At 42.2% G+C, this 22,285-nt stretch overlaps 1 protein-coding gene across 2 annotated transcripts; it reads left to right on the top strand.

Moving 5' to 3' along the window:
- Window positions 1–5,382: 5,382 nt before the first annotated feature.
- Window positions 5,383–20,860, top strand: gng2 (guanine nucleotide binding protein (G protein), gamma 2). 2 transcript variants are annotated; one of them, XM_035168597.2, is made up of 4 exons: window positions 5,384–5,673; window positions 14,500–14,576; window positions 18,967–19,087; window positions 19,877–20,860. In XM_035168597.2, exons 3-4 carry the CDS (start codon window positions 19,001–19,003, stop codon window positions 20,003–20,005), a joined length of 216 nt encoding a protein of 71 aa, XP_035024488.1. In that variant the 5' UTR covers window positions 5,384–5,673; window positions 14,500–14,576; window positions 18,967–19,000; the 3' UTR covers window positions 20,006–20,860. The 2 variants fall into 2 exon arrangements, with proteins under 2 accessions (XP_035024489.1, XP_035024488.1); XM_035168598.2 differs by lacking the exon at window positions 14,500–14,576 and having other exon boundaries at window positions 5,383–5,673.
- The last annotated feature ends 1,425 nt before the right edge of the window (window positions 20,861–22,285 follow it).

Below are 22,285 nucleotides of genomic sequence, written 5' to 3'. Positions count from 1 at the left end.
CAAACAGCAGCTCCTGGTTATTAATTCGGTGCATTTTAAATTCCAAAATGGTTTGCAAATAAAGACTAAAAACGAGTTGTTAAAGTCTGCATCAACTGGACGGCTAAAGACAGAGCTAAGCTAGTAGCAGTTAGCCACAGCTAACACTGAGTTCACTCATTGGTGAACAATGGACATTTTAAATGAACCGACATCTTTGTAGTTCTCTTGTTATTTCCCATTACTCAGTGAGGCTGTGACGCTGTTGGCTAAAGTCGTTAATGAAGCTAACAAAGCTAACTAGCATGTTAACTTTAGCATTAGCAAGTGGAACCAGGCCTACGATTTGGTGAAGTTAAGCTACCTGTAATTACAAATAAATGAATTTACTGTTTAATTTACATTTGAATAAAATGTAAGTAATGGATTCAGTTGTTTTATATTTGAACGTGGGACTTTACAAATAGTTAATGAATGTGTTGAAATGAAAATAATCTGTAACTAGTTTGATAAAAATATATTAATTTCTTAATCAAATTTCAAGGTTGTAAATAGTTTTGTTCGGACAACACAAAAATGAACATCATTTCACATATTGAGTGATATATATTTTTTTTTATAGAGCAAATGGTTAATGAATTATTCCAGGAAACAAAATGTAGATTTATTGATAATGTAAATAAGTTGTGGCTCTGGTACAAACTTGATAGAGACACTTATTTCTCACTGTTTCTGTCTCTGTAGGTTCACGTCTGCTTTGCTGAGCAGGTTGATCTGCTGATGAAGACACTGGATGTGGCTGAAAGCTGCAGAGACAACAAACGTGGGTGTTACAGTCAAATTTATTTTTCTTAAAGTTTCTACACACACACTTAAACATCGGGCTGTTTGAACAGGGGTGGAACGTAGCTAAGCTTATTTACTTTAGTATTCTTCTCCTACAATTATCTCGAGTATAGAATAGATTATTAGAGGTAAAACCGGTTTCATAGAAAGCTGTAGCTCACAGAGACACGTACGTTTTCATACATGAACCTGCATCTGTCGTTTGTTAGAAGCTTCAAGCAACTATGGATGTTTTAAAAGACCTGGGTAGGCAATTTGTGCCAGTGGTCATTTGTTATATTGCAATGAAAAATATTTTCCCTGCAGCCCAAAAATAATTTTCCAGATATAAACATAAATATATCATAAAAGACACATGCAAAATATTTCCATATCAGACAGGATCAGCTTCCAATACAGCAGCTGCTATAAGAAACTAAAACCTTAATTATTATAATAAATATAGAGAAAACAACAATAACTTTGTGAGCTTAGAATTATCTGCTTGTCATTGCAACCTGGTTTCATCTATGTCCTTAAAACGTGTACTTGTGACATGTAGCCCATGTATGTCTAGGGCTTATGGGAAATGGTGTTCTGTAAATGTAGCTAAAAAGATAAATATTGGATGAACAACAATGTAGAGATAACACAGAAATACTGTACAAAGTCAGCCACAATATACTGTGGAGAGAGCCTCTGTTCCAAGGTTTAATATTTAGTTATCAGTGTAGTTACAAATAACAGAGACTCAAAATATGTTACATCAAGGCAGAAAACACTGATCACCACAGAGAGACCTATGTAGAATTTAAGAGAAAACATGGATGCTTTTCTGCGCGAGCTCCACCTCCTTCCTCCGACACAGATAACGTGTCTCTCCCCTCTCTCTCCTCTCCGAGCTCCACAGCTGTACAGGAAATCAGTCATCCACCATCCACTGCTGTCGCCATGGCAACACAGAGGGGGAAATCCATTCTCTCTTTCTGTCACCACCCCCTCCTCCCTCTCCTTTCTTCTGTCTTGTTGCATTAGGTGTAGCTCGCGTCCAACTCTTTCCCCGATGTTGTTTTTGCGTTCAAACCGGGTCACTATTAACCTTAATAACACTTCTAATGATCAAATCATAATGACGGCTGAACTGGAGATCTGATCCTCCATTAAGACAAATGTATCCTCTGTTTATTTGTCATCTCACAATCTTCTCTCTACAAGTTTTCCCCATTTGCATCCTTTCTAATGTGTGCGATCATATCAGCCGATTGTTTGGAAGTATTAGGTGACAGTGCGTCTCCGGCAGCGGTGGTGACCTCTCCGTAAATCCCATGAGGCATTGGGGCAGGACAGGCGGGGCGGCTCTGTTCGGCTCGGGGCCTGCAGCTGCCTGGAGGGGCCAGATGGTCACAAATCAGAAAGTAAATCCCGGCCCTTCCCCCGCCCGTGGTGATAACCCCACCCCTGCTGCACACTCACACACACATAAACAATGAGCGTACAGCATCCTTCATCCTCCTCATCCTCCTCCTCATCCTCCTCCTCAGCCAGTATCACCATGGTTGTGAGAAAAACCCTGTTATTATGGTCATGATTTGACCTCAGCTGATGGTTCTCCTAAGTGCTGGAGCACATTTTACAACACGTCGGGCTCATAAAACCCTGAAAACACTGTTGATCTGAATCCAACGCGGCTTCTCCCAGTTCCTGAAAAGCCGCCCTGATTCAAAACGATGCTATTAATTGCACCAAGACAAAAATCCTTGTAGTGATAGTGAAAGTCTGAAGTCGCTACATCAGCCCATGTCATCTTCGAGGTGGATTAACAGCACTTAATAAATCAGCCTATTAACGGAAAAACAGCTGCACTGACACCACAGGGTTCAGAGATGATCCCCAGAGCCGATAATAAAACATAGTAATCAGATTACAAATAAACAAATCTCTGGGTTTATCTCTTCTCCAGTGATGGAGGGAGGGAAGGAGCGGTCTCTCTGATGTTAAACCAGGACGTAACAGAGCAGCACTGCACTGTAGCAGAGGGCAGTGAGGTAGATGAGCTTTAATTTAAACAATTAACTCGCATAAACAATTAAAATACAGTATTATACACTATAAGAACAGTACCACACCCCTGTTCAGTAACACTAAAATGTTAAGTCATTTCAAATACAACAATAGATTCTATTTGTTGATAGCAAAATCCCCAATAAGCTAGTTAAACAAATACAAAAATAACTAAATACCAACTGTATCATAATTATTATTATTTCTATTGACCTTTATTTTTGGTAACAGATTGGAGCTTCCTGGGCATAGATGATTTTATTCCTACACAAATTTGTTCAGCCGTTCGTCACAGACAATTTGTTCCAGTTGCTCTTCTTGCTTTAATGGTTTTGATGCTTTTACCTTCAACTTTAAAATACTCTGTGGTTTTCGATTGGATTCAAGTCAAGGGAACTGGCCGGATCATCGTTTTCACTCTGTTCTTTTTTCCAAACTCTTTCTGTGTGTTTGAGATCATGGCCATGTTGGAAAGTCCCTGTCCTGCCAAGTCATATTTTGATTCAGTGTTTGGCTCCACAAATTCATAGTGTTCTGCATCAGTGCATTTTATTTTTGCATTCATATAGTGTCGTCTATGAACGTCATCTCTCCTGCTCTCATGCCTAAACCGCCATGTTTCACCGTGAGGTCACTGTGGCCACGGCAAACAAGCTAAAATAATTGTTGAAATCGTTTGAAAAGTGAGATAAACATTTTAGATAATTAGCTGAAATGTATAAACACATAAAACAGGAAGTAACACAGCTTGTCACTTAAAACAGCCATTACCAATGCAGATTTACATTGATAAAATGAATAGTAATATAATTCAAAGACAAATAAAAACATCTAGTTTATAAGCCATTCATAAAAACGTGACATATGGGGGTGTGTACTGGAGCTCATCTGATAAGACTCTAGGGGCACGTCAGGACAAAAGATGTTGGGAAACACTGGCACCGTGGACCCAGGAAGGTCTGTCACTGTTATCCTGGTGACAGAGGCTTCCTGTGTTCACCTTCACAGGAACCATGACTCAATAATTCTCCATCCTCCTCCACCTCCCCTCGCCGTCTCTCCCTGGTTGTGTGCTGTTACTGTACGGCTCAAGGAGAATAACATCTGCATGAATGAAGCTGAGGAAAGTGTGATTCACAGAAAACGAGATGTGCGGTTGAGACAGCAGGGCAAAGATGAGTAACGCTCACCGAGTTTACCTGCAGGCGAAGAACACGCGCAAGAGAGCAGATGTACAGTATGCTCATTTCAGAACAGATGCAAAGTGTCCACGTGCATGAACAATTCTCTTAATATTGACAATTACAAATGTTTAGAAATGATTAAATCCAGATAATGACTGTAAAAGACACGTCTCCACAATATCCCAGATGCGAATGCTGCCATCTTGCACCGATGACACCAGTTAGAGACAGACTCTGCACAGTAGCGTTTTGGTGGATGAAGCCTTGATATCAAGGTCCTGCCACTACACACTCTCCACCAATTGTAAGTCAGTGACAGCTGTCAATCATGATGCTTCACCTTGTTTTTGTACAATCGAGTGCCAAGATTCGCAGAAAACATGAACACTTGAATATACATCAGTGTGATAAGAACGACCTAAATCGAGACGCTCTGGCTTTGCTTTTTTGGGAGCTGTCATGTCGTCCATCTTTATATACAGTCCATCCTCAGGGTCCCACCACTGAATGTCTAAAAAAAATCCAATTAGAAGTGAAATGGGTTCAATTGATCAAATCATCGTTTTCACTCACTTATTGTAAATTCAGCCTCATGTCTATTTCAAAAGATTCTATTTAAATCTGTAAAATTTAGGTTTTTCAAATCTCCTGCGTCTACATTAACATATGTGAACAAGTTTGACCAGAAACAGGATCTCCTCTGTTAAGGCAACACACACAAACACAGCTGCACATTAGATCTTGTTCATCTCCCCCTAATCAAATACATCCTGTACATTCTCTGTGATGTGTGAAGGAGCCATGTGTGTGCAGCACTGTGTTTGTTTATGTGTGTTGCCCCGGCTTTGTAATGCCGTTGCTGGGACGCTCTTTCTCTTCTTTATCTTCTTTTTTTTGGTTTTAATCTTTGATGGTTCACTGTTGTGTACAAGTGGTGTAAAGCCACAGCGCTGGCAGTGTCAAACGTCATGTTTTGCGATGCAGGATGTTGCTGCTGTGGTCAAGTGTTGAATGAATGTTTTTCTCGTCGAGATGTACAGTAGCAGCTAGTGAGTCAAATGTGAGTTAAGAAAGAAGAAAAAATGCTGAGGAGAGCTGTGCAGGAGCCAGAATGAATATTTATCAGCAGGGAAATCCAGCTAGTCCAGACTGTCTTCTGTCCTGGTATGCATTTGTTTACCGTAGGTGTTTAGAGAGACAGTCAAGGCTTTTCCTGTGGACCTCTGGGAGATGGAGGGAGTGTGTCCCTAAAGCAGAAAAGAGAAGACAGAGAGAGCGAGGGAGGGAGAGGAAGAGGAGGAGGGGGTGGGTAGTTTCTTGCAGCCTGAGCATTTGGCTGAAGGGTGGAGACTCAGAGCAGCAGCGAGGAGGGAGGCAGGGAGGATCTCAGCTGGAGCAGAGAGAGAGAGAGAGAGAGAGGGAGAGGCATACAGAGAGAGGAGTGTGTGCGTTGGGTGTACGCGCTTGCCTTGCTGACTGACTGACAGACAGACTGTGTGTGTGTGTGTCTGTGTGTGTGTGTGTGTTTGTGTGTGACAGAAAGAGAGAAAATCGCGTGGACACTACTCTGCAGGACTGGATACGTCTGGCATCACGGGAGGAGAACACGCACACTCAAAGAAAGGTAGGATTATTCTACATTACTGGAGGCAGGTGTTATTTATATTGAATTTCTGTCCCGGTGACATCTGGGTTGATTGCATCCAAAACAGGGTGTGTTCCAGAGGAGCAGAGGGGGGGGGTTTCAGGTCCACACTGTCATTTTGTCAGCGTTCGAGGGGCGAGATTGATGCCGCTCGCTGGTTTGCATCATGGAATCCCCTCCTACCTCTAAAAATCTAGAAAAAAAACATCCCTCCTGCTGCTTTATTTCCCTCACCTCCCTTCATGTGTACATTTGAGGGGAATAAGAGAATGGACCGCTGTTCTCTTCTCCCACCCTCCCTCCTCTTCCCTCAGGATTGGGCAGATCTTATAATGTGGAGCCAGAGGAATTAAGGGCATCTGTTTCTGAGGGATATTTGCACGAGGACAGAGAATGAGACAGATGAAAAAAGGGGGATGTGGCATACAGAAGAGGGGGATGCAAGAGTCGTGGGGGGCGAGGAAAACCAGAGAAGAAACCGACACGCCTCCCGCAAGGTTTTCCAGCCACTCTCAAGCCTCTCGCCCCCCCAATACCTTGAGGAGAAAGCTGTTGACCACACACGAGCTCCATGTAGTGGTTGTATCAGGCAGATGGCGATGGGAAGGGAGGTGAAGGGGGGGGGGCGGGGAGGTTGTGTTTTTATGCTGTTCATAGACAGATAACGTCTCTGACACTGGCCTGCATTCACAAGAAAAACTGAGAAAAGGAACAGGATGTGCTGTTTTTCCCACTCTCAGCTTGTCATGCGAAAGCATCGTCATGCACAACTCGCATTAAATCATCCAATCGTGTGTGTGGTTGTGCTTTACACATGCAGGCCTGTTACAAATGCACACAGCGAGTCAGAATTACGCAAGAGCTCACGTCCAGGCAGCTCGTACTGTATTTCCAAGGCAAGCTGCTCCAAGGCCACAGGTCTGTTCACACACGTCAGTGTTGAGGCTACAAGAGACGTTCAGTGTTACACAAGGAACGTCCAAAACCCTGAGAGTTATCTGGATCGCAGTAGAAAGTATTGAGCACTACAGCGGAAAAGGGAGGGATTACAGAGGAGAATAAGGAAACACGAGCAGCCGTTCACGCTTTACTGACCACTTTGACCTCTCCACTCCCTTCACAGCCGTCCACTGAAAGAATTCTTCCATTTCAAATCAAAAAGTGAGTCGTTCTTCCCAAAAGCATCAGTCTGGCTGAAGTCGTGTCAGTGTGAACCTGAAACCTCTAAAACAGAGTAACTTGTGTCTCTGAGATGTGGAGGGCTTCAGAGGGACGAGTAACACAAGGTAGGAAGGATGTTGTTGCCCTGGAGGCCTCGACCTTTGTACTGGCTGCACCTGTTTGTTTCAAACTGTGTTGATTTTGGGTTTGGAGCTTACTCAAGCCTGGTATGGTTTGTCACGATGGAAGCATCCAGAGCTCTTTGTAGATTTTATTATTTTGTATTTATTTATTTGGAATGGTTTAAGATTCAAGTTGTCAAGTATGTGGAAGGAACAAGTCAACCCTCGTGTTCTGTCCAGCCGGCTCTCAACTATTCCATAGTCCTTGACTTTTCAAGTCTTCAGGGTCCCAGAGCTCTAAGGGTCGAAGGAGTTTTTCAGTCTTTTGTGGTCTTGTCTTGTCCAATCAAGTCTTGAGATAAGCACAATCAACACAGGAGTTTTTAGTCCTTGTTTTTGTTACTCAAGTCTGAATTGATGTCAATGTCTCAAATCTCAAGTGTACAGTCTTTCTCAAAATCGTCCTTGAGGGTAAAATATGATCTTGCACTTAAGGCTAAAGTCAAGTCTTTAGGGAGTGAAGTCTCAAGTTTCACAGAAGCCAGGTTTATGTCTGAAATCCAGATTTTTGTGACTTTGGTCCTATTCTCAACTCCATCAGAGCTGTTTTGAGGCCTTTCTTGTCCAACCACAACTTAAATCAAGACCAAGTAAAGTCAGATCTCACAGTAGTCAATCATAAGTCCTCATATTTGTGACCTAAGGCTAACCAATCAGCTTTTTTAACTTGTAGATATTTTCTTCGTGGGAATTCCAACCAACTCTCAAGGAATGTGGCTGAAGTCCATCAGAAGAGAAGTCTCAAGTGCTCAATTGGTGACTTAAGTCTAACCCAGGTCTAAGTCTAGCTAACCTCTTTTATGTCTTTTGAGACATGTAAAGTCTCAAGTCAAATTTTTAATCCTTACGAACAAAACACAACAATTTTATGTTTTTGCTGTTAAATCCCACTCCAAGTCTTGAGTCAAGTCTAAAGTCCGTCCAAGTCAGGTCTCAAGTCAGGTCTCAGGTCCTTAAGTGGATGTCAGAGTCAATGCAAATGTTCTGCATCACAGAACTGCATCTTCAAGTCTTTTAGGTAAATGCTGACCTGACAGACTTTCTACTGACAAACGCTCTCAGTCAGTTTCTGGCAGTTTGGATGAAATCTATGGCAGATTCTTCCCTAAAGTCAGATGCACTTTCATTACCTTCCAGTCAGTTAGAGCAAGTCGGGGTCTGAGGCTCTCTGAGGAGCTTACTCACACTCTCAGCAGAATCTAAACAAGCCCGGATGTTTGTAATATTGTTAACAGCCCAGGAGTCTGGCCGTGTTATTCTTGGCATGCTGATTGATTCCAGAGGAAAAGTGTGTTCGTGCCTCCGAACTCAAATGCAAATGCACTAATACTGCTCATTCCACCCTGTTAAGGCACAGAGATGAGACCTTAATGTTCACAAGATATGGTAAAGGTCATCATCTGTGGCATGGGGGGCAGGAAGCTAACCTTTTAAATTTGGCGAAAACAGCGACCACTTCCAAATAGGACTTCCACAGTGGAAAAGTAGCTCCACACAATGGTTGGTTTCATGCCGAATTGGCCAGGGGATTTCAAAACAACCATCACCAGCATTATTTGGCTGGTGTTAATTTTCCACCCTGGTCGGACAAAAGCACACATGTGCCTTTTCTTTGACTACAAAGCTTCCAAAGCTCTGTAGCCGTTCCTGTGACAGCAGTGCTGTGCATTGTTTCTACCCCACTAACTACACGGCTGTTACATAACACACATATCAAAGGTTTTGAGCACAAGTCTTTTAAACGTTCGAGGAAAATAAAAACCACTTGGTCACCGCTTTAATCTAACAAAGAAGAAACATGCTGATCCTTGATCGTTTGATTTAATAAACATAATGGAGCAAATTTGCCCTCCCTGGAGCAATGAGCATCCTCCCTGCTGCCTCCTTGACTCCCAGGGGATGCATCATTTCCTGGGCCACTGCCTTCTCCCTTCCCCCCCTTCTGGGACCTAGATTAACCCTCAACACACACACATATCATGGGCATACGCACACACACACACACACACACACACACACACACATACCACACACATGCACACACACGCACACACACCGCAACCTCTAAGATGGCAGGATGGGCAGGGCATGCTGGGGGTGGCACAGATGTCCGGGCTAATCGAATGATCACGGGTGGTGGTGGTCTGACCGAGAGGCGGCAGCACGAGGTGAAACCAAAACACAAACTGTGTATCGCTCCTTTAAAAGGAACTGAATGGATAGTGTTACTGTTTATTCTGGGTTTTATTTTAATGGAAGTGCCAGCTGTGGTGCATTCGCTGCCATTCTGTTGACTGTGTGTGGTTCTTTTCACCAAGGGGTTTGCTGTAAGATATTCCCAGTATCTTAAGGGTTGAGGCTTTGACATGATTACAACAGTTAAAAGTTTATAAAGATGCTGAAGATTTGGTGCTTTATAATGGTCTCATAACTTCACTACTACTAAATATTTCACCAGACCAAAACCTCCCTCTAAATATGCTTCCTTCGCACAGTGTGGATCCAAACCTCAAAGGTGCCATTAGATGCCTCTCAGGGTAGTAAATTCAGGCCATAGACTCTAAATGTTATGTGATAATAGGACCTTCTTCTTCACATCTCGGGTGCTCTATTTTGGGGGCTAACCTTTTCCAAATGTCCCATATTCCTGTATAAAGGTTGTTGGAGGCTGCTGTGATGTGAGGTCCAAGTCTGAGTGCTGCTCACATCCTGGTGTATTCAGGAATTGTGATGGAGAGAGAGGCTCAGCTGTCAGACTCGGCGTCCTCGTCCCCAGACGATCGCGACCTGACGGCTCTGTGTCCCAACTCTTTCTCTTTGCTTCCGTGTGCAGGGGGAGCGGTGTCCTTCCTCCGATTCAAGGGCAGGGATCCGTGCTACATTACATTCAATAGTCAATATCTTCTTGATCGTGTTCATTAATAACTCCAGAGGTCAGTTTTAAATTACTTCTCCTTGCTGCGGTCGCTGTAAAACACTCAGGAAGAGGATATTACTGCCACTTTTATCTTCCTGCAAAACTTTTCTTTCCTAGTTCCAGCTCCTCTTTATTTTTATCTCACTCCATTCACCATCTCCTATCAATTTACGACTCTGTAAATCTTTGTTTAGCAGCGCGTGCCCTTCACCGCCTCTTATTTCACAGTGACATCGCAGAGTGTACCTCATTGTCCTATGACACACTGAGGATGGTACAGTCACTCAGCCACACTGCGAGGGCTCGGATGACTTCCACTGCCACATTGTCTTTGAAGAAATAAAAAAAATAATACATTTCCTTAAATCCACAGGGGGGCTCTGGATTCATTTTGTGGGTTTTGTAGTAAAACACTTACTACAGAAAGGAAATGACTCTCTCAGCACAGAAAAGGACCGTGTCAGCTTTTACAGTAACAAAACTGGAGTCAGGAGTTTTTTCTGTGATGAATAAATTAGAATTCCAGATTTAAAGGGTCAGTTCACCCAGTTAAGAATCAACTGACATTTAATTGAAAACCTCTCCTGTACAGTGAAGGTAAACATAGCTTAGCAACCAGTCGATCTTTGGACTTCCCCTTCTCAGTCAGTTACTTGACCTTTTATCATAATGTCCCATATATGGTGCAGTGGTTGGCGATGTCGCCTCACAGCCAAAAGGTTCTTGGCTTGAATCTCCTGTCGGCATGTGGCCTTTCATGTTCTCCACAGTCCAAAGACAGGCTGTCAATTAAAGACTTTGAATTGTCCGTGGATGTGAATGTGAGTTTGAATGGTTTGTCTCTATATGTTCTTGATATGCTGGGTACACTGGGATTGGCTCCGCGACCCCCAAAGAATAAGTGGTCTAGATTATGGATGGATCATGTATATCTCCATCAATTACAAATTTGAAACTCCTTTTCCAAGTCAGCATTGTGGAGCAAACTAGCTACGTCCGTCACATGTTGTGAAAGGATGGAAAGATTGACAAGTGCAGCAACAATAACCCACGGGGCAGGGTTTAGTAAACTATCAGTTGTTTGCATCTGAAGCTTATGTGTCCCTCACAACTTAGCCCCTGTTTTGGCTGAGCAGGGGTCCCATCCTGCCTCGGCTCCGTCCCTGCAGACCCTCGCAGGTTAATCACTGGCTCTCCAGGGTCCAGATGGCGGAGCCAGGGACAGATTTTTAATTACCACGCTCTGATTTCACACGCTGGGCATCGTAGAGGACAGAACACTCCCTGCCTGGCCACCTTAATTTCTCTCTTTGGATGGTGTGAAGGGTAAAAAAAGGCAGGATAATAAGGTGTGCACCACAAAAGGAGAACGGGAGAAAGGGGGAGGATGAACCAAGCCGAGAGTCAACGTGTGTGGGAGTACGTGAGAGATTGTCATTCTCGACAGGCCAGGAATTATATTTTCCTCACCAGGATGTTTCCTGCGGTGTTTAATCTGCCTTTAAGTCTGCGACACCCAGAGTCAAGCAGCAGCTATAATCACATCTATGGAGGGCCCCGTCATGAACACAGACCCCCCCCGAAAACCCCGGAGGAAGGGGTTCAAAATGGCTCCAAATGGCAGGGTGAGGATGGCAGAGGGGGTCAGATTGATTTGGTGGTGGTGGCAGGAGGACAGAGCTGCTGGGGGTGCTTTAGTCCCATCACTGAACACCTGTCGGCCACAGGAGGGAGGGATGAGAAGCAGGAGGCTGGAACGCAGGATAGAAATGGATCACCAGACACATCACATAGACATATTTCTTCTTTTTTCCCCTCTCGCAGTTCAGCTCAAGATGCTTTGCCGGAATTAAGTAGAGAACAATATTGCCAAAGCATCAAGATTGAAACAAATCTGCTTGCTCTTTCCGTTCTCTCTTGCACACTTGCATTAATGTGATGACACACACAGTCTACAAGCTAAATCAAATTCTGCACTTTGCTTTTTTAAGAACCTTTTTCTCTTACAGCGTTCAGTAAAGTGATCTAAGAGTGGAGAAAACACAATGAAAGATGTGAGACTGCTGTGGGAGGAAGTCAACAACACGATAATTCATGTTGTGAAGCATTTAGCTGCTAAAAAGAAAAATATTTTTCCCGGGGGTTGGGAGGAGACTACAAAAACAGAGCTATTCAGGAAAGGGCATAATCATCAGGTGACTGGAAACACAACTAAAATAAAGTTGTTTTGCATCTGTGCCACGTGTCATTGGCTAACAAGTGAAATCAGTAAATGCACATTTAACTTCAAACCACATCTTTGATCAAGTATCCATTTTTTTAGCTGCCCTATATTGGTTTAGACTTTTAGATGAAGTTTTTCTATCATATCATTAGAGGACAAATTTGCAGATGGATTACACAACGCAAGCAATTTTCAATTTACATTTATATTTATAAAACACAACAAAGTAGTTCTAGCTCTAACATTAATACCGAACAAGGCTAAACTGATCCTTTTTTAATTGTTCGGCACAAAAACTGTGCTCTACTAATATGGTTACACACACGTTTCCATGCTCTAACAGGTAATTCATAATTCAATTAATCAACAGAAAATTCAGTGGAAGAACAAACACTATAATACCATAGACACCTTTCACATCTCCACTCAGTCCAAACCAGCAGCGCACACAGTTGTACTTATTTCCTGAGAAATGTAAATGTGAGTCTGACGGGTGAGGAGCCGGATGTCTCCGAGGGCGAGCACATGCTCCGAGCAAATAAAACTTGGTCACAAGCTCCAGGTCATGTGACTGTTTGTCATCAGAACCTGTTTTTCAGCAGGAAAGATAATGTCAATAACGGTGATGAGTTGAAACTTAGTTTTGCATATTTTCTGACTCCTGAAACGCCTTCAGTGGTTTTCAGTTAATATGTAAAAGAATTGACATAGAAATATGATGCAAGATGCAACTGAAAAGAAGATTGTTCCATTTCTTTTCCATTTGGATTGAGCAACATTTAATATCATTTATTCAAATATATATCAAGTTAATTGGCTTTTGTCAATGTTTTCATTCAAAGTCAAAGAACAGGGTATATAATCTAAATTTGTTGGTCCTTTAAACATCAAATCCTGTTGAGTACAAAAACATTTTTTAAATTACACAACAAATACATCAGCTAATTGATCAAATAATCGTCTGGTTAATTGATTCCAACCCTGAATTCAACTTTGCATTTTATTTTTTGTATTAAAATATGTACACAGATTTAGGTAAATCAAGGTTATATCTCAGTCAAATTAAAGTTAAAGTGTTGTTTGGTATTTCATGACAGTAGAACATTCCATGTGAAAACCCATGAGACAATCCTGCTACACACTGAAACCCTCCAGCGAATAGTTCAAGAATCCCTGCACTGATAAAATGATAACACATGTTGCATAACACGTTGTAACAGTGTAGATTAATGATGCCAGAGGGAATCAGGTCTGATGACAGTGCTGCTGCTCTGTCTTCTATTTGTTTTTTTAATCTCCGAGCAGTGTCAGTGTCACTGGGAAACTCTGGCTGCGCTGGGTTGTGAATGGATGCTTCAATGTAGCGCTGCTTTAACGTTTTGTGCTGTCGTGATTGACGATGGGTAGAATTCCCTTCCTCTGCAGATCTTCTCATGCAGGGTAATTGGCCCATTTATCAGACGCAGCCGAGTGAATGTGTTGGACCAGAGAACGAGAGACAGAGGAGTGGATAGAAAAGAGAGGTGAACAGGTCAGAACTGACAGGACAGTAGATACAGTAGTAGTGTGTGCAGCCAGTTAGCTTAGCTTTGCTTAGCATGATGACTGATGGTTAATTACTGGACTTAGTGCCTACAAGTCGCTAAGCTAAGCTAACCAGCTGGTGGCTGTAGCTTCATTGACGGACAGTTATAAGTGTCACTGAAATCGAAAAACACATTTTTCAGATTGTTCCCAGATTTCCAGATGTTTTGGCTTCACTTTTGGGAGCTGTCGTCCATCTTTAGAAACAGTCGTTAGTGCTAAACATCACAATTCTTTTTATCTTACAATAAAAAACCTTGATGAGACATAACCCTGCAACCTCTTGTTGTTTTATTTTCTAGACCCAGAATAGCAGGCCAACAGTTTTCCCTGTTTCCAGTCTGAGCTAAGCTAAAGTAGTTGCTGCTTCATGTTGTTAATAGTGCATCAATCTTCTTGTCTGACTTTTGGCATTTCCCGGAACAGTTGAACTATTCCTTTGAATTCATGACTTCCCTCTGTAGTTTGCTATTGTAATTTCCATCAGTGTTTGTCTTTGAGGCCTTGAGTTTGTAAGAATGAGCTGTGACATTCTGACACACAGTGACCAGAGGACAGAGGCTACACACACACACACACACACACACACACACACACACACACACACACACACACACACACACACACACACACACAGTCGTGGCATCATTTATCTGGAATGCAGAAATGAAAGCGCACAGAGCTTCTGCCTCTGATCAGCGTTCTAAATGTCACTGTCTGTATCTCTGGGTTTGCAGAGAGCGAGCTGGACACAAACTGCTGACTGAACTGCAGGCAGACACCGGGGCAGAGTGCGGAGGAGTGAGCAGACAAGGTAAGTCACATCAAGACAAGAGGATCAGGCAGTGCAGCATTATCAGAGGAGGCAGAGACCCGGCACGTACACAGCAGCCACTTTCTTAACCGTACAGCAGGAGGGGTCAGCGATGACAGCACCTTCGAGCCGCTCACAAACTTTCTGTGTTTTTGAATTCATGGCGACAGCTGACACAGTTGAGGCCTGCGTCCGTCTGAATGCATTATTTATCAGTGCCCACATTAATCAGCATGTTGACACCGTGTGCAACATCTCAGGGTATTTTGAGCGGCTGATAGGACGGAGGGAAGGAATGAAGGAAGGAAGGAAGATAGAACATGGGCAGCAGATAAATTATATCCTGAAAGAATGAGTAAACCAACCTCCAACACCAAAAGGACAGGCCGCTGTACTCTCTGCTTATCTTTCATTTGAGATCCTTTCAGTTGCCTTCCAGGTACCAGCTCTTTCCGCTTGATGCCTCCCCCCTTCCCCTCCCTAGATATGAAAATGTCAGGGTGGCATTTATGCACGCTCCACCGACAATAAACAGGAAACTAAATAGCTAATCTCATAGATTTAGATGTTTTACATATTCTACACAAGAAACACACTCCCATAACACGGCAGCTTTTCATTTCTACACAGTGTTGTGGTACAAATCGATTAATTGGGTTTTAATTAGTTATTTGATGCTATAAAAACGGGGATGAAACATCGTGATTCACAGCTGAGACTGACTCTTGATTTACAAAAGTCATCCCTCGTATTTCAGCCCCTTAAGATGCTGTTTTTAATTTTCTTTTATGATATTTACCAAAACCATCATGTCTCTGTCAGTCTCACATAAAACTAGGTTATTGTCTCGGTGTCTGATCGTTTTCTGTAAAAACACGAAGCCCTACTTTTTCCTAGACATCCCAGAAACCTTTAAAGAGGGACATCTCTCCCTATCAATAGTCGGGTGATAGTCTGGCCTGTTTTGACGTCTCCCCTGAGTGTTGAAACAATGTTATGGCCTCGAAACACTACAAAGACTAATTTCTACTCAGAATTCTCACCTTGTAAGAAGTCTATGGCCTATTTTTTTGTTTTGGCGAGGTATAAATCTGAGGTTTTTTGCCACAGTCACAACATATTTGTGCAAAATTTTCCTTAAAATAGATAGAGCAGTGTGAGAATGATGTGTGATAGAGAAAGTGCCGCACATAGATGCACTGATAGAATGTGTGTGGTCATCAGGAGGAGAAAAGTGCCATAAAAATTCTATTTTAAACCTAAAACATCACATAAAATACACTGAACCAGCTCCATCTGTGATTGTTCAGATAACACAGGAACGTTGGCATATGGCTTCCACACAGGGAACCCAGATTATTGTATTTTAACCCCACAAAGATGTCAATACGCTGAAGCCAGGAGTCCACTGAGAGGAAGTAATCCAAAACCCCTCCAGCTGGTGTAAACACGACCTCCTATCATTTCCTTTCCTCTGTTTCTTCAACATTTCTTCTGCTTTTTAAAGCAAAAAAACCTTTTGGGACGTTTTCGTAGTAACATATTTGTCTGCTGTTCAGACTTGTACCCGTCTCATTCATAAGAAGAGGAATCTGACAACACAACAGATGTAGAATTATATATTCTGACACCTAGCTCCGTTTTGAATCACCATAAAAGGTGAAACTCTCCAACCAGGATCCCTCTGCTGCACTGACTGTAAAACACAATGTTTATTAAAGCTGCACAGTCCACTGCAGGTTTTGCACATGAATCATCTTCAGGTTGTCACTTGGTTTACACTGACGCTGGTTCGAGATCTTCCAGCTCAGTTCAGATGTGGTTTTCAGCCTTAAAGTCGGAATTAACATTTTAACCTAAACCTGTGTTTGTCTCGTCACTCGTCAAAGAATAAGACACAAGTCTATTCAGGCTCATGCTGTGAATAGAGACATTATTAGTGTGGATAAAATCACCCCCGCTGTAAACACTGTTATCTTCAAACCTGAAGCCACGAAACGCTTTGTAGATGAATTAGTCGGCCGACAGAAAATGTCAGACTGTTGTAGACGCAAGATCATTACAGTTGATCATCTAATCAGATACTGCAAACAGTGATAACTTGAACATACAAACATACAAAATAGACTAATGTGCAGTAGACCACTGAGGTATAGTAACAAAAGTGGATAGAATGGAGGAATAAAAAAAGGTATTTGGATATTGCAGAAAATTTACATTTACGGAAAAACTATATAACACACTAGAGGAAATAAAAAAGGCCTCATATATTTCATTTTAATAAATACAAATATGAAGACGACACTCTGGGGTCTGACAATTAGTTGTCGTCCATTTTTAAGATGGAACGATTAATAAAGAAAATCATTAGGAAACAAAGAAAATACTCATTAATTGACAACCCTGAAGTGCAACAACATCATTAACCACATATGAACTGGAATCAGCGGAAAATGTGTGTATGTGGGTAGTGTGAGCTCATCAAGAAACAGGAAACTAACATGGAACAATGCAGAGGAATACAAAGACCACAGAAAACAGAAGAAAAGTACAGAATAGTATCACATTTAGTCAGAGTCCTCTGGTACGTATTGGAGTTATCACGTGAAGCAGACAAAGAGGGAACCGGTGACCCTGAGGTTGTGATTAATGAAGCACGTCAGGTCATCGGGGTTCAGGTCGTGTGACACCAGAGACTCCTGCGGCAGTTTAGCGGCCTGATGAGCAGATGTGCCACCGTGGAGCATCAATATTCACGCTCGGCTCCTGCACCTCGCTGAGATCAGTCTTGACCCCCCTACTGAGTGGCACCGCCACCCGTACGGACGGATGATGGAGGGAGGGAGGGGGGTAGCACGGGGAGGATTGATCCCACACCGAGGAGGATGCTGTTTGAGAGCGCACGCAGCTGGATCCAGTTAATCAAAGAGGTTATAAAAGGCAGGGAAGCAACTGAGGACACGGAACTAAAACTGTGAAGCAAACACACACACAGGTGGCAACTGTGAGGGGAAAGTAGATGGTACAACGTGGAAAAAACAGATGCTTCTATTCATATAGGACAGCAGAAGTTTAATTCAATTCCACATCAGAACCCGACACGTATGGGAGATTCTAGAGTGACCTGTTGAACTCCTCGCCCCACCACCATCAGCAAAACCACAAATTAGGGAACACAGAGTTTCAGAGACGTGTAGAGTCTGAACTGGGGATTCCACTCATCGCTCTGCGTGACACATACCGAGCAAACAAACACAATTGCATCTAACTTCTTGTCTAATGTCCTGAGAGGTGACACATCCCAACCAACACCAGTAAAACAGTGACTTTGAATCTTAATCTTAAAGCTGCTCTGATCACTATTTTCAGATCATGTGGCTCATGTGTGTTCAACGTGAGCGTCACTGTTTCTGTCCCCTCCCCTCAGTGTTGTTGCCAACGGCAACAGGCCTTGAAGAACAAAAACCTCACATGAGCTCATACACTGTTTGCTTCCTAGTTGACCTTTGCAGCTTTACTGAGGATTAGATATTTCATTTTCAAGTTGTCCTGATATTTTCTTTACCGGCATTCACAAATTAAGTTTAGAATAAATTAAAAAGCCTACCAGGTAAAGTATCAATCTATCCTTAGTAGCCATGATTCAACATGAAGTGAAAGTTCAGCCCTTTCCTCCAAATATAAAGAAAAAACAATGCTGTGTTTATACTGACTTTATTGAAATTTACTGCTTTGCATTTAACGAATGATAAGGTAAACCAAACCAAAGAGCACCAAACTCTGAGCTAAAGTTCACTGTAAGAACAGACACACTCGTATATATAAACCACTGGGCTGTGTTTGCATCTGCTGCCCCAGAGGTGACTGGTCTTACTTTGCATCAGAAATACACTCCATCACTTTATTGATTTATTTGCTCCTCTCGTGAGGCGGAGGGCGGACGCGGTGCCCTCCTGTGACACTGTGGCTGAGCAGAGTCTGCAGAAAACAAAACAAGAGTTTTTATCTGGGGAAGCAGTAATGTCACTTATCCGTTTATCTATTTTAAATATAGTGCACGACAAAGCGCTGCCCCCTCACTCTCCTCCCACCCTCTCTGCCTCCCCCTCACTGTCATGGGCTGCCTAGCAACTGACACCATAAATAATGTGCGTGTGCGTGTGTGTGCGTGTGCGTGTGTGTGTGTGTGCGTGTGTGTGTGTTCGCAGGCATGTGATAATAAACAGGTTATCTGTTTGTAGCACTCCTCTTTGCATGCCTGCTGTATTATGGTGCTCGTCCTCTTCAGTGTCACACTGTGGCTGAAGTAGATGATGTGTAAACCTCTCTCTCTCTCTCTCTCTCTCTCTCTCTCTCTCTCTCTCTCTCTCTCTCTCTCTCCTCCATGTAGACAGAGCACACAAGACCCGACTGATAGCGCCCCAATGGCGAGCAATAACACGGCCAGTATCGCACAAGCCAGGAAGCTGGTGGAGCAGCTGAAGATGGAGGCCAACATCGACAGGATAAAGGTGAGTTGACACGTTTTGGATCTTTTTTTTAAATTCTCCATCGTCCAGGAAGCTCTTAAACCCAATGAGATGTTAGATTGGAATCAATCAGCAGACTTTGATCAGCGACTCCACCGTCAGTTTCTATAGAAGTCACTTAAAGAGTGAATAAAGAGTTTATGTTCTCAATCTCCAGTTTCAAGTCTTATCAACACAGCAGGATGTTAATTTAGTAAATTATAAATAGACGATAAAGCACCATATGCATTGGGGGCGTGGATACTTGATGTGATTGACAGCTCGTACTGTGCGACGTGTGAAGGTCGCAGGTGTTCGTGGGCGAGCGATGTCGTGGAGCTCTCAGTCAGGCGTCCAGACACTTCTTCTGAAAATAGATTTTCCAAGATCACTCTGTAAATAATAGAAAGACGATCTAAAGCTTGTATTGATCCAAAAAATATTATCAAATAATTATTAATCGTATGATGTCATGAAGGAGTTCAAAACTGCATTTTGATTGTATCTCTGTATCCTATAAACATGACCTAAAGCTTAATTTATAATTATATGGGGAGAATGATGTCATCATGATGTCACTGTACATATATACAGTATATGACTAGCCCCTCTCCCCTGTATCCAGCTGTTATGCTAAGCTAACTGGCTGCTACCTGTAGTTTCTTATTTTCTGTATAGACCTGAGAGCAGCATCAATCTTGTCATACAAATAACTACATTCCCTAAAATGTCAAAGTACGTCTTTAAACCTGGCGCATGCTGACACGTGTGTGTTTGTGTTTTTAAATCCAGGTTTCAAAAGCAGCGGCGGACCTGATGTCGTACTGCGAAGCCCACGCCAAAGAGGACCCTCTGTTATCGCCGGTGCCGGCGTCAGAGAACCCGTTCAGGGAGAAGAAGTTCTTCTGTGCCATCCTGTAAACTCGGCATGGCCCCTCAGCAGCCTGCTCAGTGTGGGACTTTGAACGAGGACGTTCAAAATACGTAGAAATCTTCTAGTAGGAGGGCACGGCGATTAATGCCCCCTCCCCCCCCCTTTTCTCGAACGGCACCTACAGAGTGCACAAATTAAAACCAGAGTTAACATGTAAACATTAAAGGGGTTGTGATTGCTTTGTTGAGGGGGGGGTTGCAGCATGTTGAAGGGGCTCGGTGCTTTTTAGATGAAACAAAAGGGATGATATTGATAATGAGGAGGAGGAGGAGGAGGGGGAGTATGATGAAAACCCAGAGACGCAGAGTGATGGACGACCAGTCAACTGAGAAAAGTCTTCAGGTTGTGACGTGTACAAAACAAAACAAAAATAGATAAAATGAGAATATAAAAATATTTCGTGGTTCTTTTGGGACTTCCAGATGTTCTGTTAAATGGTTTGTTGGTGGCTCGAGCTCCGTAGGACAGAAAAACTAAAAGTACGCCTTCCACTAGACACCACCTGAATCTTGGAATGTTTTTTAAGTTGTTTATTTTATGTTTATTTGACCTTTCACCTAGATATCTTTCTATAACTGTACGTGGTTACTGCTCTGTTAACTTCTTTTCTTTCCTTTTTTTTACACCAACAGGTTAGTGAAAGCTTTTTTAAATGGGATGTTTGAAACGTTCGACTCTGTGATTCTCTTTACAAACACCTTTCTGAAAACCACCAGTCTCTGTGTATCTCAACATCCATCTGGCAAATGTGACGCAGTTTGTCTCCTTCAGATACAAACCCTCTTTCTACTCTTTGTATAAAATGACTAGCAAGTAAACTGTGCTGTGCTGTGAGTTCTGAACCGTTGTGTTTGTATCATTGTCTAATTGCATGAAATGAGCAAAACGAGCTTCTCTTTCCCTTCGTGTGGAGATTGTGTGAAACAGGGTCCGGCCTAAAGAAATTAAAAGCAGAATGATTCAGTGTGGACTCGACAAGGACGTCTCTCAAACGTCAGAGAAAAAAACAACGATGAGCGTTTGCTGATCATGTTCTGCAGCACATTCGCAGTTTTGAGACGATTGACTGCAGAAAACATCCGATTTTACGAAGATTGGTTTGGATGCTCCGGATAAACTTACATTTATTTATATTCAAACTAAAAAATAAACTGTTTTAACCTTAAAATATTAATATGTTCACTTATTTTTCTTTAAATTAGCGGGAAGAATAAACTTTTTCCTAAAATATGTAACAGTATAAAAATCTATATATCTGCTTTAAATAGAACTATTAAAACCCAGAACATGTGTTTTCATCATTGCTTATAATTTGATATAAAATCCTTGGAATTTCTCCAGTTTTGACGTCTTTTAAAAACCTAATAAAGTCACCTGTCTTTGATTAGTGCTCGGTTGCACAATACAAGTTTGTGAAAATGGATCAAACCAAAAGTCTCTGGCAGTTAAAGATGTTTTATCTACTGTTGAAGCACCATTTGTTTCTGCTGCAGGAGATGATGCGCCCCCTACAGGTATTTTAAGTGCAACTGTGTAGATGATATAAATACATGTATAATTTTTTTTTTATTTCCCCTTTTTGGGATAATGAGATACATCTAATTTATAAAAACTTGCATCTTCTTCTGCCATCACGTGGGGTCACCAAACGTGGAAAAGATAAATACCAACGTATGATCTCAGCTGGTCACTTGTTTTCTCTCTATCATATTCAGTTTTCATCATTACAAAAATAGCTTCACAGTTTTTGTTTTGGCATCAAACATCATCCGAACACTGATTCTCCGAAGATACAAATGTTTGGTATTAGTATGATTTTAAAACAAAGTCTGACCTTCACGTGTAATCAAGTATTTTTGTTGCGTATAAGTTTATTTCATTCATCCACCAAACAAAACTATTTCAAACGCAAACACAAAATCTCAAATCGTTAATGAAAAGGAGCAGAAAGAAGAATTATCTTATATAATCTGCTCCTGTTTCACGAGACATTAATTTACAAGGCAAATAATTCAATAAAAATTAACATAATTAAATTCTACCTTGTGGTATTAGTACACTTACTTAAGCTTAAGTTCGGAGTACTTCTACTTCTGTTGATGAAGCAGTACAGTATAAAACACGTGACTCCTACATAAATATAACATACTGTACCAATAGGAAAAAAGGTTATTGTCATAAGCGGGATTCGAACCCACGCCTCCAGGGGAATGGAACGCAGCAGCAGACGGATCGTCCGTGGAGAATTTTCGACGCGAGGGCCAATC

This window comes from Hippoglossus stenolepis, chromosome 10, assembly GCF_022539355.2.
Source record: "Hippoglossus stenolepis isolate QCI-W04-F060 chromosome 10, HSTE1.2, whole genome shotgun sequence".
NCBI classification, from domain to species: domain Eukaryota; kingdom Metazoa; phylum Chordata; class Actinopteri; order Pleuronectiformes; family Pleuronectidae; genus Hippoglossus; species Hippoglossus stenolepis.
This window is presented reverse-complemented; position numbering and strand designations above follow the sequence as displayed.

Excerpts from the sequence above, each read along its gene's own strand:
- gng2 (XM_035168598.2), top strand. The coding sequence starts at position 19,001 with ATGGCGAGCAATAACACGGCCAGTATCGCACAAGCCAGGAAGCTGGTG. Across the intron at positions 19,088-19,876 it reads CCAACATCGACAGGATAAAG|GTTTCAAAAGCAGCGGCGGA; the intron begins GTGAGTTGACAC and ends TTTTAAATCCAG.